The 18384-nt window shown below is 32.3% G+C and overlaps 1 protein-coding gene across 1 annotated transcript in view; it reads left to right on the forward strand.

The window, feature by feature from the left end:
* Lrp1b (LDL receptor related protein 1B) overlaps positions 1-18384 on the forward strand; it is a 1652823-nt gene that overhangs the window by 1084907 nt on the left and 549532 nt on the right. The window contains exons 24-25 of the mRNA XM_090342868.1: positions 12857-13054; positions 14077-14281. Coding sequence (XP_090198994.1) covers positions 12857-13054; positions 14077-14281 — 403 coding nt within the window. The remainder of the gene's footprint in view (positions 1-12856; positions 13055-14076; positions 14282-18384) is intronic.

An 18384-nucleotide genomic window follows, 5' to 3' on the forward strand; every position in this document is an offset into this window, starting at 1 on the left:
TTCTTTATTTTTATCCCTGAAACCGACTTTGCTTCCCCACCACTGTTTCCAGAGGAAACTATTTTATTGTGGCTCACATAATTTTTTTTACATATAGTTGTCACAAGCATAAATATATTTTATTTGCATAAGTGGTATTATTTTATATATTACAAATCATTTTCCAGCTTCTTTCATCAATAAAATGTTATTATTGTGTGCTATGTACAACTAATGTGCTACTTCTAACCACAGGGATTATAACTCAATTTTTACTAGTTATTTATGCTTATCCATTGTTCCATTTAAGTATTAATTCACATCAACAAAAACTCTGTACAAATAACTGTTCTGCATAACATATATGTTTGTTTCTGGTACATATAATTGAAAACTTCCTTATAAACATCATTGGTTGCACTCACATGACTTGTCACTAAGAATCAAATGGTTTTCAAAATGTGGGCAGAAATTATATTTTTAGCAGGAAGAAAGGCTGTTACTCTCCTGAATATTTTGAAGCTCCACAAATTTTCTCATATTCTAATTTTTCCTCTAATTATATAGATATAAAATAGCATACCACTACTTTTGTTTTCATTTTTCTTATTGCTTATATGTTTGAGCATCTCTCACCATATTTAAATATTTTATATATATGTAAATACTTACATATATACTTAAATATGAGATAATGAAGTCATTCAAAAAGATTTTGCCAAAACCCTTTCTTTTCTTTCACTCCTTCCATTTTATACTACTTTGCTTGCTCATTTTTCACTCTCAAATACATTATATTGTTGACTAAACATTTGTTGATTTATTTCTATGATACTCAATCTTCTATGTAGTCAAAATACTCATAAAATGTAAGCAAGCACAAGACAAAGTGTAATGTGTTAGAAATGTAAGCATTGTCTTTTCCCTGAACTTTTTCCCTCCCTCCCTCCCTCCTTTCCTTCCTTCCTTCCTTCCTTCCTCATTTTTTTCCTTCCTTCCTTTTTTCCTTCTTTCCTTCCTCCCTTCTTTCCTTCCTCCCTCCTTTCTTCCTTCATGCTCTCCTTCAGTTCTTTCTTCCTTCTTCTTTCCTCCCTTCCATCTTTGTGTTCCCTCTTTTCAACTTTTTCCTCCCTCAAATACATCCTTATTTTCTTCCCTCCTTCCACTTTCTATTCTCCCTCTTAATCCCTTTCTTTCTTCTTTTCATTTTCCTTCCTTTTCTTCACTTTCTCCTTTCTGTTTTTATTTCCTCTTTTTCTTCTTTCTTTCATTCATCCTTCTATGAAAACATAGATACATATAAATATAAAATGCAAATAAGAGTTATACAAGATTTTTAAAAGCTGAAAAACAGCCCTACTCAGTAGCTCATGTTTGTAATCCTACCTATTCAGGAGGCTGAGATCTGAGGATCAAGGTTCAAAGCCAGCCCAGGTACAAAAGGACCTGGGACTCTCATTTCCAATTAACCTCTAGAAAATGGGAAATGGGACATGGCTCAAGGTTAGGGCAGTAACCTTGATATGAAGGGTTCAGGCATAGTGTCCAAGCCGAGTTCAAGCCTCATGACCCAAGATGAGGGGTTGGGGTGGGGGAAGGGAAATGGGGACCAAGACATGAGAAAGGGTATCAATGTGTGTGAAGTAATGCACCTTCTATCTAGTAAATATAATGTAACCCTTCTATTAATTACAATAAAAATATATGAAAATAAAGCTGAAATGCAGAACAACAGAGATAATACCAGAGAAAGTAATTAAGGGGAAAAGGAAAAACATAAGAATAATCTAAATATAAGATAATTACATGTGTAATAAAGGACCAAAAACTATTAATATAAAATTGCTAGTTATTTAGCTATGGTAACAATTTTCCCAGGAAAGACTTATAGAAGCTACATTTTGCTTTTGTATTCAGTCCTAAAGAAAGAACATTGTAGATGTAAGACTTTGCCCTTCCAAGCATTAGAGGCTAATTGAAAAGCAGAATTAATATAATTGTTATGACCAAATCTCAGTAAGAAGATTGTAACATTCTTTATTTGTACATATTTCATCCCTTACAATATGATAAACAGGAAATATTTCAGTTCACTTCTATAAGAAAAGCCCAATACTTAGATGTGCAGTGTGAACTTGTTCATTAGGAGGCAGGAGGTGGTTTGACATAGAAGAAATTTCAGAAGGCTATAAAGTGGATGGCTACTTCACATCTCTCTGAAATAAATTCCAAATGGAGGTTTCTCCCAAGCAAGATGATGCATTTACCTAAAAAACTGAAACAAAGCTGAAAAGTATTCATTGCATTTTATTTCTAGATACTTAATTTAGTATTTCTTTGGATTAAAATGCAAATCAACCAAACTCCTGGGTTTTGAAATTTTAGACTTCATGAATTCTCCCTCTTTTATGACATGATATTGCATAGTTTAAAGATTTATTTTCTTAAAGGGGAAAATAATAATTTGATGAACAATAAGAAATCTTAGAAATTATTTAAAAAGTATCCAGATTTACTACTCAAGCATAAAAGTTTATGAACTTTGGTTATCTAGTAAACTAATTTGTTTAGTCAAGCATAATCAAGTTACTTTTATCAAAAAGGTATTACTACAACATGAAATGGACAATAAGTACAATTTGCAAAATATTTTTGGCACCTGTATTACAATAAATATTGTTCAAAGGAAACAAGTTATTTCTTTCCTTCACTCATTTTACCATGGAAACTTAAAAAGATGTTTGAAAATAGTACAAAATCCAATATCATACTTGAAGTAATAATGTTTTAAACAGTTTTATAAAAATTAGTTATCTTTGAATGCCAATGTCTATATATCCATAAATCCTCACAGTAGGCATCTTTGTAAAAGTGGCCTATTTATTCCATTTTTAAAATTTGTGTACTTCACTGTGATAGTTTGTCTCAAATATATATATTGACTTATAGATATAGATATAAATATATACAAATTATATATATTGTATTACACATGTATATTATATTCCATATAATATATATTAAATAATTCCTTAATATATATAGCACTATGTAATACAATTCACATGCATTCTGAATTATTCTACTTGCATATATTTATAATATACATTATACACATAAATTAAAAATAATATTCAGGAGTTATATAAAATGCAGTATATATGTAAGTATGTTGTGGTTTAGCAGTAGAATGTTAATTAGGAGAAACTGAGCTCTGAGTTCAATCTGCAGCACTAAATAAATACATAAATAAGAAATAGACTGTTACGTTCTTTTTTTTTAAGTTAAAAAATATTTGTTAGGTATTTACCAAGTTACTCTACATCCTGGACCATAAAATAAAACCTGAACAAATTTATCAGACTTGAAATAAGAAGTGGATCCATGCAGGCCACAGTCCCTAGTACCTGATAATCTCATTTCTCTTTATTGCTTGCCTTACAGCTGCAAGAATTGCTGGCTGTGTCCTAACTGCCTCCTTTACCACAGACCCCATGTGTGCCTGGATCTGCATCAGGTGCAATTTACTCATTGCCCAATGTCTTCAGCCTCAGTGAAGTTCCCTATAAGTTTTTTTTCCCTTTCTTTATTGTAATTAATAGAAGGGTTATAGTTATATCCATCAGATGGTAGGTGCATTACTTCTCACACATTGATACCTCTTCTCATATTTTTGTTCAAATTTCCCTCCCCCACTCACTCCCCTAATCTTGTTTTCCCACTTCTCTTTCTTATTTCAATTCTTCCTGGTTTTCATTGAAATACAATTTTAATAGTTTATGTTATGATAATGAACTATCATTACAAACTAATTAATATTAGTAAAATACTAATAAATAATAAAACACAAGTCTATGAATGCTATTTTCCCTACCAATTCACTAAATTGTTTTGAGTCTTTTGTTTCAATTTTAATTGGAGGTTGTCTTTGATCATGAGAACACTACTCTATATTTATATGTCTATGTTCTATATTAAATCAATTTCGATAATTTTATTATTTACAATATAGCCTATTTTACTTCTTTTTAATACATTGGAAAGTTATATATCTCATAATTACTTTCTTGTTTTTATTCTGTCTTTGATTACCTTTTTGGTTGTTTCTTTAAACCAACACTGAGGCCTAAACTCAGGTTTCTAAAATTTGAATCACCTAGCCAGTCCACTTATTTTCGGTTGTTTTCATAATAGTGTCTCATCAAGCCTGGACTGTGATTCTCCTATTTTGTGCTTCCTATTCCTAGAATGACAGTCACATGTCATTGTGTCCAGCCATTGTGCTTGACTCACAGCTCAGATAGACAGGTACCCAGCATTGACTGAGATGGCTTCTTACTGCATTAAACTGCCGAGCTTCTGCATGGCAAAGAACATAGCTGGCAAGCTAAATAGAAAGCACACAGAGTGGGAGAAGATCTTCACTAACCATACAACAGACAAAAGTCTCATATCAAAAATATATTTAAATATGTATAATATATAAATATATATATAATATATATAAAAATTCAATCTCTGCAATACAAATCTTCAAAGAAACAACCATCCAATTAAACGATGCGCCAAAGACTTAAAGGGAGATTTCTCTGAAGAAGAAATAAGAATGGCCTATAGACACATGAAGAAATGCTCCACATCTCTGTCCATAAAAGAAACGCAAATCAAACAACTTTGAGATTCCACATCACTCCAGTTAGAATGGCCATGATCAAGAAATCTAATAACAAATTTTTACATCCAAATTAGCTTAACATTAAAGCAAGATTTCCTGATCTCTACCTGCCATGTCATGAGTGTTACAGACGTGGCACAATACTTGAGTTTTATAATTCTGAGTATATGTCTAAGGTAACATAGTTACCTTACTGTGAATATATAAACACACACATATATCAGAGTGTCTATGTGTGTTTGTAATTTAGGCCCTTGTCAGCTTTTTATTACTGCTTCACCCAAAATTGTTTTAGGTATCCTTGATAGTTTATTTTCTGCTTTTATCTGTATTTTCTTCTGTATTTCTTCTTTATAACTTTATTAAGTATTTTATATTATCAATTTTGAGCTAAAATATAATTTCATTGATTTCTGAAAGTCAAATTACCTTTTACTCTACTGGAACATATACATGTGAAAGAGGAATTGTTGGCATGATGTATCTTCTTTTTCATGTAGATAAGAATGTTTTCACAGATAAATACAATTATACAGATACATCAGATTTAAGTTTTAGAAAAGCGCATGGTGAGCCTGTACTTATAAGTGTAAATTAAAAGTTGTAATTTGCAGATTTTTTCTGTACATTTATTTGTACATACTAATATCATTTCTATATTTATAACCATCAGTTTATTTTGGAAAAGTTAACAGATGGATTGACATCAGTACATTTAATAACCATAAAATTTACACTTCTAAACTGTTAATCTTAGTGAAACAATTACTACAATCTAATTTTTTTTTTTTTGCCAGTCCTGGGCTTAAGCTCAGGACCTGAGCACTGTCCTTGGACTTTCTCAAGGCTAGAGCTCTACCACTTGAGCCTCAGCACCATTTTCAGCTTTTTTTTCTATGTATGTGATATCGAGGAATCAAACCTGGGTCTTCGTGCATGCTAGGCAAGCACGCTACCACTAGGCCAAACTCCCGGCCCCTACAATCTAATTTTTGAATCATTTAATTGAACTAAAACATATGTCATGCCCATTAGAAATAAGTCCCTTCAATAAATACTTCAGGCCTGGCACCTGCCTCTGGTAAGATTTGCTTATTTTAGACATTTAGCAGAAATAGCCTCGTACACTAGGTTTTCTTTTACATTTTTTTCACTTGCATAATGCATTGTTTGCATGTATCAGTATTTCATTTGTTTTTAATTGATGAATAATGTATTTACAGTATGAATATACAACATCTTCTTTACAAATTCATCAGTTGTCTCCATATGGCATATGGATTCTTTCTATTCAGGAGGTTATCATGAATAATGATGTTATGAATATTCATATACACATTTTTGAGCTGCCATGTATTTTGATTTCTCCTGAGTGAATAACTACAATTGGGTTTGGTGGGTTATGTGGCAAACTTTCTAATGCTATGATCATATTTAGTGTTTGGAAAAATGATCAAATTTCTCTCTAGAAGGGCCACATTATTTTAAAATTCTATCTACAGTATGAGCGTTTCAATTTATCTACATCTTTGGCACCAATTATTACCATCCATCTTCCTGTGTTTATAATATAGTCAGACGTGGTATCTCTTTGTGTTTTTGATTTGCATTTGCCCAAAAACGAATTCTGCTTTTTTCAGCTGCTTCTTGATCATTTATATCATTCCAGAGAGAAATGCTACTCAGATATTTTAAATTGTCTTATTTATACATTTATCATTAAGTCATAACTGTTGTTTTATTTTTTATACAAGACTCTAGTCACAAGTACTTATTGGAAAGATGTGCTCCATTTTCTGTATTGTTACCTTCTTGGTGGATTCTATTGAAGAATATATATTTTTAGTTCAGTTAAAAAAAAGAAAAAAATTAAATTTATATCAAATTTAATGTAGTACTTTACTATTTATATTTTGGAGTAAATCAGCCACTTAGTAGTGAGTCATCAAATATTGGCATATGGTTTAAACTAATATATTTGAGCTTTCAATTATACAACTCTTAGGCATTTTCCTAATAATTATATCTATAGTGTTAGCCATTACATTTAAGTCTGTGATATGTCCCACATTAATTTCTGCATATAGAATGAGATAGATTACACCACCATTCTTTAGCACATGGGAATCTCATTGCTCCATCTTTCATTCATCCTTTCTTTTCTTTTCTTCCTTTTTTTTTTATTTTGTCAGTTGTGGGTCTTGTTCTCTGGGCCTGGATGCTGTCCCTCAGCTCTTCAGCTCAAGGCTATGGTCTTACCTCTTTTTTTTCATATATTTTTATTGTAATTAATAGATGGGTTACATTATATTCACCAGAGAGTAGGTGCATTATGTCTCACACATTGATACCCCTTCTCATGTTTTACTCCCCAATTCCCTCCACCCACCCCCTGCTATTCTATTTAACTTATGAAGACTGAAGTTTAATCTATCTTGATAATTTATCAGAAAGTCTAAGTGGGTTGATATTCATATTGCTTCAAGAGGAAACCAAGATTATTTATACATAAAATATTAACAGTTCATGCATGAGAAAATATTTTATTTAAATCATAAGAATAACAATATTCAGATAGTTTTTTCTTCCTTGTATTTGGAGCAGAATCAGTGTTAAATAGGATGTGATCTTCGGTCGCAACAGAAAAACCTGTAATTTTGGTTCAGCACTTCCTCAAATAGAGCATGAAAGTGGAAGCAGAGAAAGAGCTTTCAAATATTATGATAGTGAAAATATAATATCTCTTGAAGAGAAAAAAACATATTTTACAGTATTTGTCATGCTGAATTACCTTGCTCAGCATTTATACCATGCCCAAACAATTTGTGTTTTATTTATGAGTGTTTCTAAAAAGCTGTATGTAAAAATTTCTTCTGTTACTGCTTGGGGTTTATATTCCTAACATGATTAATCTTGACTCTGAGAGTGTAGCTCACTGATAGAATACTCTCGAGGGCTCCGTCTTTGGTCCTTAGCATTGTAGAATATTAGAGCAATGTCTAGGGCCTAGTTTTTGGTCCTTAGAACTGTACAAAACATAATTATAAATAATATGTATATATATACAATATATTTAGGTGCAATATATACACAATATATTTTATTGTATACACACAAACAATACATATGTTTATATATACATGTATGTGCTTGAACTCAGGACCTAGGCACTATCACTGAGCTTTTAAGCACTAGTCTAGTGTTCTATGGCTTGAGCCACAACTCTACATCCAGTTCCTTTTGTTAGTTGATTACAGATAATGGTTTCACATACCATCCTGCCCTACTGGCTTCAAACTGTGATCCTCAGATCTCAGTCTTCCAAGTAGATGAGATTATAAGCATGAAGCCAACAAAAGCATGCTAATTAACTAGAGAGATATTTAGTAAGAGAACACTTCTTAAAATTAAACAGTTACTGAAATCCTGAAATGTACCCTAAGTGTTAGTATGTCTACTTAGATTCACAAAGCCTCTAGACATAGTCCCCAGTATTGGAAAAAAATGATGTTCATATTTTATTTCTATTAAATTATCTTTTTAATATACTTTCTTCATTATTCACTAGAATATTTTTCTTATCAGTCATTAATGCACATATAAATTAAATAATTGGATTTTAGTATAGCTATGACATTTACTTTTTTAATTGTTATTTTACTTTCCATAATTTTCTTCTACCTTTTGTTATAGATCTGTTAAAAAATATTTTATTCTTTAAATCTTGTATGATTTATGTAAGACTCTGGAAGTTCTATTTTTTCTTGAGTAAAGTAATTTTCTTAGGATTATTCTAAAACTTTTATACTTCATTTGTTAGAACAATTATTTTAAGCATTTTTTTTTTTTTTGCCAGTCCTGGGCTTGAGTTCAGGGCCTGAACGTTGTCCTTGGACTTTCTCAAGGCTAGAGCTCTACCGCTTGAGCCTCAGCATCACTTCTGGCTTTTTTCTATGTGTGTAGTACGGAGGAATTGAACCTGGGTCATCGTGCATGCTAGGCAAGCACTCTACCACTAGGCCAAACTCCTGGCCCCTATTTTAAGCATTTTTAAAAGGTTTTTTGAGACAGGAAAATTTTTTAACTTCTTTTTTTTCTCAAAATTGTATGAAATTATATTCTATTTTGTGGTCAGCTAGTCAGTTAATGTCAGTACCAAAATAATTACTTAAATAAAATTATAATAGAAGTATTTATTGGAATTAATAATCATCATGTACTTTTCTGTATGTTATCTAGAATAGTTCCCTTGTAAGAATGTAACTTTAGAAATAGTCTTTAATTATTTAAATAATGGTATAGAAGTACATTTGTACTTAAGAAGGAGAAGCAAAATATTTGTGATGTAGATATTGTTTTCTGCTGATTTCTATGTATGATACCTTTGGTTGATGATATGATTTCTGCCATTAATGTTATAATATGTCATCATATTTATTAATTTTATTCTTATGCTTCTTATGTTTAATTTTATTAGGGTTGTACATTTATTCATTTGCTGTTTTTACACCCAATTGTTATTTTCTGCAAGGAAGCAATTGACTTTGTCTAAAATTCACATCTATTCATTTTATTAAATTTATTTTCTGCTTTGTGATAGTTGTTAACTAATTATTTTTAAGGTATAAGGTAGTTATATTTTTAGCTATATTGATAATTTTAAAGCCATTTCTGTTTTATGTTTTCGTTGTTTTAACTTTTGTATATCAACTAGAACTTTCAATATCAGGTTAACACTAGTGATGGTTCATGTTTTTTTACACAAATTAAATGGGATTCTTTTTTAAGTATAACCCTATGTTGTGAATCATGATTAGGATTTCACAATATATTTATGCATGTAAATTTCTGTTTCTTAAAGATCATTCAAGATTTAAAATTTTAGCATATTTATATTTGGAGTTGAGGATGTTAAGTGATTTTCTTTTTTTCCCAACTAACATGATGGATTACACTAATAAATTTCCCAAGATTGAAACTATTTTTATATTTACAAAATAATCCTTACTTGGTCCAAATGACTATTTTTCAATCTTTTATTATTAGACTCTTTATCCATGTTTAAAATGAAAAAAAAATAGCAACTCATTACATAAGTACTTGCTCTTTTTCATATATTTTTATTGTAATTAATAGGATTATATTATATTCACCAGATAGAAGGTGCATTACTTCACATACATTGATACCCTTTCTTATGTCTTGGTCCCCATTTCCCTCCTCCCACCCCCACCGCTCATCTTGTTTTCCTTCGTTCCATACAAATAACCAAATACGCATATATACAATATATCAGACAACAAGGTAAAATACTAAAACAATATGAGATAACCAAGGGACAGCAAAAGGGATGAGAGATAACATAGTACATTAAGGACAAAGTACTGCTTTTTCAAAATCCTTTTTTGTAGATTTTAGCTCAGGTTTTTTTTTTTCAATAGTTTACATTAAAATAAAATTTAAAAATTAAATTAATTGTTGAGGATAAAAGATATACTTTCACAAGTTTACACTTGTGGGCATTTTAATATGGCCATTGTCACAACACAAATAATAACAAAATAGCATAGTAAATTTGGCCCATGCTCCTTGATAAAAAACAAAAAACAAAACAACAACAACAACAACAACAGAAAACCCTGTCTTCCCTGGGCATGGGCATGGATTGTTCTTTTGCCTCAGGCCTAGGGCTCTACCACTTTGAATCAGAGCCTCTTCTGGCTTGCTGGTCATTAATTGGAGTCAAAAATCTCATGGACTTTCCTGCCCAAGCTGGCTTTGAATGGTGATTCTCAAATCTCATCCTCCTGAGTAGAACTACAGGTGTGAACCACTGGATACAGGCTTATTGGACTTTTTAGCTTAGCATGCCTGTTTATAATGTATGCTCTTTCATCATTCAGACCCCTTCCAGTGTCTGTAAGTGTCCATAGGCTCTGAGAAAGTACTACTTCTGTTCATGTTTTCAAACAAGGAATTCCAAAAAAAATCAGATTTAGTGTGGTAGTAGAAGTTGTGCCTCACAGTATCCCACATTTTTGAGAATTATGCTCCAATGATACAATCACAACTACAAAACTATTTTCTCAGCCTTTTTTGTATTTTCAATGTTTTCAATATATCCTTCTCTAGTACTGCAACTTTGGAGTAACAAAGTTACTTCTAAGGTCATTGAAAGTAAATGATTCCTTCTGTCCTTCCTTCCTCCCTCCCTCCCTCCCTCCCTCCCTCCCTCCCTCCCTCCCTCCCTCCCTCCCTCTCTCTCTCTCTCTCTCTCTCTCTCTCTCTCTCTCTCTCTCTCTCTCTCTCTCTCTCTTTCTTTCTTTCTTTCTTTCTTTCTTTCTTTCTTTCTCCTATCCTCCTAAACTCCTTTCTTTTTAAATTATTCTATATTCCATATTCTTCTATTTTTCTTCTTTTAATGTAATCCATTAAGGCCTAGGTAATATATCATTACTTTACACATTTCTGAAAATCAAGCATACATTTCTGTAGCAAGAAGCTCTTGCACCTATTATTTACTACTAAAGGGAAAACCTTAAACCAAGATATGAAAATGCATTTTAGAATGGAAATATCACAATTTGAGCACAGATGAAGTTATGTGCCCTCTGTGCACAATTCCATGTATTCATTATGTGATCTCTAGGTTTTAATATGCATAATAATAAATGGACATTTATTAAGATTTTATTACATGTTAACTTTAAATTTTTAAAATGTCTTCCTGTTTGTTTTGCATAACTTCTAAAAAAAGAATATTTCAGTAACTTTCTCAAATATGCATAGCTATTCCAGGAAATCAGTGTTAAACCCACATTTTCAATAGTTTGTTTACATATCACATTTAACTTTGCATATATATTTACTAAGATAGTAGGAACATTTAAAATAAATTTACAAAGTTATTTAATTTGGTTATGAATTAAAAACAAGGTTATTATGTAAATCTGCATTCAAGTTAAGGACATTTATGTCCTAAAGAAGTTCTCTGTGGGGGCTGGGAATTTGGCTTAGTGGTAGAGTGCCTGCCTAGCATGCATGAAGACCCGGGTCCGATTCCTCGGTACCACATACATAGGAAAAAGCTGGAAGTGTTGCTGAGGCTCAAGTGGTAGAGCTCTAGCCTTGAGAAATCCCAAGGACTGAGCTCAAGCCCAGGACTAGCAAAAAAAAAACAAAAAAAGTTCTCTATGGAACCCAAACAATTATTTATCCTTATTGTAGAGAGTCAAACAATAGTTTCTAATAGATTTAAGTATTATTTTATGTAAACATGTATTTATCACAACAATTTTCTGTATTTTAAAAGTGCCAAATTCTAGTTTGATTGTTTTGCCAGTCTTAGGGCTTGAACTCATGGCCTGAGCATTGTCCTTGGACTTTCTCAAGCAAGAGCTCTACCACTTGAGCCACAGGACCACTCCCAGGTTTTTCCTATATATGTTGTTATTGAACAAGGGGAATCCAGGTCTTTGTGCATGTTAGGCAAGCATTCTTTCAACTAGGCCAAACTCCCAGCTCCTAGCTTGATTTTTTAAAATATTTGTACTTTGATACATATAAGAACCTAGTAGTTTTATTTATTTTTGGAATGTTATAGTCACAGCTAAATATGACGCACTGTCAAACTTTTGAATATAAAAACCCTTTAATTATGAACAAAATGGTTGTGATTGTAATACAAGACACACTGAAGATAAGAATGTTTTTTAGAACATCCAGAGAACAAAATAAAGTCACAGGTTTCACTGGGAAAGAAAAAAATGATAAGAATCAGAAGAGTCTTTCAAAGGAGTTTGAAAGAAAGCTTGACATTTGTGTTATCTGGGCTGCAGCTGGCTTTGGATAGTGTTACCAACTATGTCCCTTTAATTCCATATTGGGTCATTTTATCTGTAATTTCCAGGTTAAATTCACCTTTCTAAGCCCTGGCCAGCAAGGTCAATATTCCTATATTCTTTCATCAAACTCATTTGCATACAAATTTAAGAAATAAAAACAAATGAATACATAGTTTTTCTAGCTATTTATGAACTAAAATTTGTCCAATTACTTTTCAATGTTTGAAAATCACTTCTGTAATAATGAGAAAATATAATAAATTTGATTTTGAATAAATGCACTTTGACCTCAACGTTTTAGCTCACTAACTTGGGGTATCTAAATATTTTCAAGAATGTTATGAATATTCATTTCCAGATCCCTTTGAAGCATTTATCATCTTTTCCATTCGCCATGAGATTAGAAGAATTGATTTGCACAAAGGAGACTACAGCCTACTTGTGCCTGGACTGAGAAACACCATTGCCCTGGATTTTCATTTCAACCAGAGTTTGCTTTATTGGACAGATGTAGTAGAAGACAGGATATACCGTGGAAAGCTTTCTGAGAGTGGAGGTACACATCTTAAGTTTCATTCTCTGTTTATTGAAGGGGGTGTATTTACAAAAGTGGTCATCAGAAAGAATTCTGATTCATCTTTGATTTTTAATACTTTATCTCCTCTCCTATATGAGTAACCCGATGTGTTCGGGTAAAAGCCTATAGCTGAGTCCTGTCTCCAAATATATAAATAAATTATAAATAAATAAATGTGCTAATAAAATTAATTTCTTTGTAATTGCTACCGATATTGAAGTGAATATAAATAAAAATACTGGTTGCCATTACCAAGTATCTAGTGTCTATTCAGTCCATAATTTTTGTCTTATTTGCATTCATGTTAAGTGCTACAGGTTTTATGGCCTAGGGATGGGAGTTAGAGGTGTTTGGTGCTTATCTTTGATTAGGTTACATAGATTCATATCTGTGTTATCCATCAGGATGAAGAGAGAGTGGGAGGGAGGGTGGGAGGGAGGGAGAGAGAGAGACAGAGAGAGAGAGAGAGAGAGAGAGAGAGAGAGAGAGAGAGAGAGAGAGAGAGAGAGAGAGAGAGGAGAGGGAGGAGAGAGCTAAAATGTTACACTGCAAGTTATTCCAGAAAATTTTTCTCTATTTTTTTATTAAAAATCAACATCTTACTTAAATTATTAATTATAACCACCATACTTTTATTGTTGTTCTTGCTTTTTGTTGTTGTTTCTGAGACAAGGTCTTGGTGTCTAGCCCCAATTTCTTTGAACAATCTTGCATACTTTGCTTCTCCATTTCTGGGAATGAAGTCATATACCAGTACCCCAGGCATCTAAAATATTTTGCTCTTTGCAAAAATCTTTTGTTCTACCTAAAAATTCAGAATCACACTTACACTGATTACCTCAAAAATCAATCCTACTGGTCCAGACAGAATTTAACGGATTACAATTTTTCCGTGATTCTAAACATGAGGATCAGTTTCCTCTTTGTCAGGTAGAACTTTTGAACTATCTTTCTCAATGATCTGAACTAATGTTGATGTGCTTTGGTTTCATTTTTCATAGGTGTCAGTGCAATTGAAGTGGTTGTGGAGCACGGGCTGGCAACTCCAGAAGGACTGACGGTTGACTGGATAGCAGGCAACATCTACTGGATAGACAGCAATCTGGACCAAATTGAAGTGGCCAAATTAGATGGTTCTCTAAGAACTACATTAATAGCAGGAGCCATGGAACACCCACGTGCCATTGCACTTGACCCAAGATATGGGTAATGAAGTTTGCCTTAATTTGACTCATAAAGTAGGATTCAAAATATTTGTTTTGTGCACAGATATATGCATGTATGCAAAGCCGTGTATATTCATCTCTTTGTGCAGACAGTGCAGCACACTAGTTTAAATTCATTACCACAAGTTTAGTTAAAAATGCCATTCTTCCAAATAACATGAGGCTCTAATTGGAGCTATTTGGACTCTTTTATTTTTCCCTTTAAAGTGATGCTGTAATGGTTTCTGCTATTGGAAACCACAGGACCAGCCTTTGTTCTAAGAAGTCACAGATGTTAACTGCCTCTCATCCTCTATTTACTTTATACATTCTTGTAGTCATTTGAAAGAAAATCAGAATAAACTTGAAAAAATCCAGCAATGAGATGCTGACTATTTGGAAGTTTGAAATACAAAAGACCTGATTCTGGAAAGTAGGATTAAATGTTCAGTGACTGAGGTCTCTGGCTCTGCTGCTGGTCTTTGCAGTTTTCATTTGAAAAAATGTCTGAAGAGAATCACCAGATTTAGACCCAAGAGAACATGAGTGCTTATCCCATACAGGCATTTGTTCTCTGGAAAATTAATGTGTATTATCTTTTCTTAGCCATCAGACTTTTTTCTCTTTTGTAAACAAAGATTATAGTACCTTCCTGAATAGTTTATAAAGAAAAAATACCATAAGCACACTCAGGGAGATAATACATAATGGCTACAGGAGAGTATTAAAGAGCATGTTGCAATTACTATGAATTATTTATTTCCTTGATAATTGATTTGTAAATCAAACACCATCTAAATAGTTTTAGAAAGGACATTTTCTGTTCATTTTTAAACTCTGTACCCTTAAATAATACAAACTAACGAAGTAGTAATCAGAAATTGGAGAGAGCCCATCGGGGTATTTAATGAGAGAGCTGAATTTGCTTCCTGGCCAAGTTGATTTTTTGGATTTATCCAAGGCTCAGAAACGAGCAAACCTGAAAGTTCATTTTTTTCCTTTTCTCAATTCATACAATGAAATTAAAGAAACAACTTTTCTAAAGCAGAGATTCTAAACTGGTAACTCTCACTGGAGATTTCTGATTTACCTTTACAGTCTTCGGGATACATGTGAACCAATTACCAAAATTTAAAATATCTATAGGCCTTACAGCAGATTCTGGGTTAATGCCTTCTTTTAAAACTACAGAGATCTAGGCAAGGATGTATGAAGTCCTTCTTTCTATTGGAGTAGCGGTGAGTTTTAAAAGATACAATATCTGTTTTTACCCACTTTATACTCTTTACCTGGAATAGCAATTAATCTGAATAAAGTCTGCTAAGTTCAGTAAGACATATACTTCATTTTCAATACAAGTCCTGCAATCTTAGTAACTTTTTGATCTAAATAGATTTGTTTTCAATCTTGATGATTCTCCTCATGTACCCTCAAAGTGCTAGCCTTTTATCTGCAACATTTGTTTCTCCATAAATCCACTACTGAAGTGACTTGAATCTTACTTCCATAACCATCTTATCAGCATGAGAATGGTCTGTTCTAGCAAAAAATTGACATTTTGGCTAAAGATGCAATTCTAGTGTGTGTTGCAAAAGAAGAAGAATATTGAGAATGCTTTCCAAATTACAAATGCCACCAACAGGCATATAAAAAATAAAAATGCATTTGAAAACAGTGATCATGCAGAGCAGTAGCTTTGAGGGATGCATCATTTTTATAACATTGTACTCACTGAAAGTGCTCAAGATACATTTATCTATTTAGAGTAGTTACAAGCTGAAAGGAAAAAGAAGAAAATAAACTGGAAACACAAAAAAGGACACAAAAGCTCTGTAATTGTAAATAGCAAATGTTATTTTGAAGACCTAGGGCATCTTCAAACTGAAAGACCCTCTCAGAGTCTTTTTGTTAGTATGGAAAGCCAGCTTGTATACTTAAAAAATAATGCTTTTCAAAAAGAGTATGCCTTCACTTACTAGTTCTTACTCTGAAATTGTGAGCCTCGTTAGCATAATTAAAGTAAGGAAGAAAGTAATTAAACAAAATGAGGTGAGAAAATAATATTTCTTAAATATGACCAAAGTACAGATGACAATATTTAGTTCATTGTAAACATTTTAGAGTTGCAGCAATTAAGTTAAAATTTTCTGTGTATAAATACCAAAGTAGTCTCTCATTTATAAAATATTTTGTTAGAAAGTTCTGAGATTATTTTAGACATGGAAAATTTCATAAGATAAACTAAGAAGAGGCAAAATACCCACTCACACTACAAAGCTAAGAAATGCACCAGAAAAGCACTATACAAAATGCTACTAAAACTCAGGGGTTTTTTTGCCTTAGTTATATGGAAAATACAAACACTGTTTTATATTGTCAAATTATTTATGAAAGATACAAGGAAGCTGTGAATCAGCATTGACAGGAACTCTAAGGACATTAATACATATATCAAAAGTTTTTGATTTAGGAATAATCCTCTGGATATTTATTGAGAAGTATGATTTGTTTAAAACTATCATGCATCCTCTTAAAACACTTTTCTTCAAAGCAAGAGAACATACTCATATATCTGAAATATACCATAGATCTTGGTATATATATAATAGTGCTCAATCAATGCTTGCTAAATAAATATGTAAGTGTATGTGAGTACACTTTGTTTACTTGCAACTTGGATACTATAAAAGACAGCAAATTAGTAATATTATTTTATCTGCTGTAACGTATAGCCATTCGCATATAGCCATTTGATGCTCTCAGAATAAAATGACCATAACATTAGCCCCATAAAATATGTTTATTTCATATGAGGATCATATATCTGTCAAGGTCATACCTGTCACCTTGCTTTAGAATTCTGTATTCTTTTTGTTGTTGTTGTTGTTTTCTTTTTCTTTTTCTTTTTTTGTATGCCATTGGGCTTGAACTCTGAATCTAGGAAATATCCTGGGGCTCCTTTTGCTCAAGGCTGGTACTTTACCACTTGAGCCACAACCCCACTTCTGGCATTTTCTGGGATGAATTGGAGATTTGAGTCTCAATCAATGACTTTGCTTCCCTGGACTGGCTACTCAGCCTCTCGAGTAGCTAGTATTATAGGCATGAGCTACCAGCAGCCTGCTAGCATTCTGCATTTCAACCCAGGTCCCCAAGTACAAGTTATTACAAGGAGGCAAATTAAGACTCTTAAGGAGGAACAAATTCTTTTATTACATTTTAAAATAAAGCATTTATATTGCTGAGATGACTTATAAGGTTGTGAAAGTCCTTTTTAAACACCAAGCTTTTGTTTGACAATCACAAGCCCATGAGAGTTCAGACTTTATATCTACTTTACATAGCGTCTTGAATGTCTGTTACATTTATTCATTCTCACTGTACAGCATGCTCTGTTCTGACTCTAGTGCCAGTATCTACTTATTTGTCCTTATAGCTAGACTTTAAAATCATAATTACTTTGATAAAAGCAGAAAGAATGATGAAGAAGTTTTGCATGATAATGAAGTAAAATTTTAATTTTGCTTAGGATATTCTAAATGATACTAATTTCTATCCATTGTTGGTTTTAGAAGTCATAAAGATTATATACCTGTACCTTCTTTTTGAAAACCAAGATAATTTCTGTCCAACTTCTACAGTTTGACCTCATAAATGATAATGGCCCCTCCATCCCTCTAAGGTCCCTTATGGTCTATTGAACCAGTTTAATCCAAGTACAGACCAAACCATCAATGAAGAAACTGCAGAATCCATAGAGTGTAAGTTGTTTTTGAGAAGCAATTGCAGCTGAACATTTCCATGTGTCCTGTACAAAGAGATATTTAGTCTTTTTATACCTGGGGAAATAATGCAACTATTAAAATGCTAATACATTCTATTTAGAAAGAAAAAAAAAGAAGTAAGGATAATTTTGCAAAATACAACATTGTAAAGTGTACAAATGGATGCCTAGAATTTTATGAAACAATGATCCATGAAATCAACTTTTAAAATTGGTTGTGTGAACTGACTCATAACAAGGTTAAAAATAGTTTTAGGCCAATGTTAGAAGTTTTCTACTGGAGTTGATGAAAGATTAGTGGCACAATAATCTATGTAGCA

This window comes from Megascapheus bottae, chromosome 12 (assembly GCF_031878675.1).
Source record: "Megascapheus bottae isolate mThoBot1 chromosome 12, mThoBot2.hap1, whole genome shotgun sequence".
NCBI lineage: Eukaryota > Metazoa > Chordata > Mammalia > Rodentia > Geomyidae > Megascapheus > Megascapheus bottae.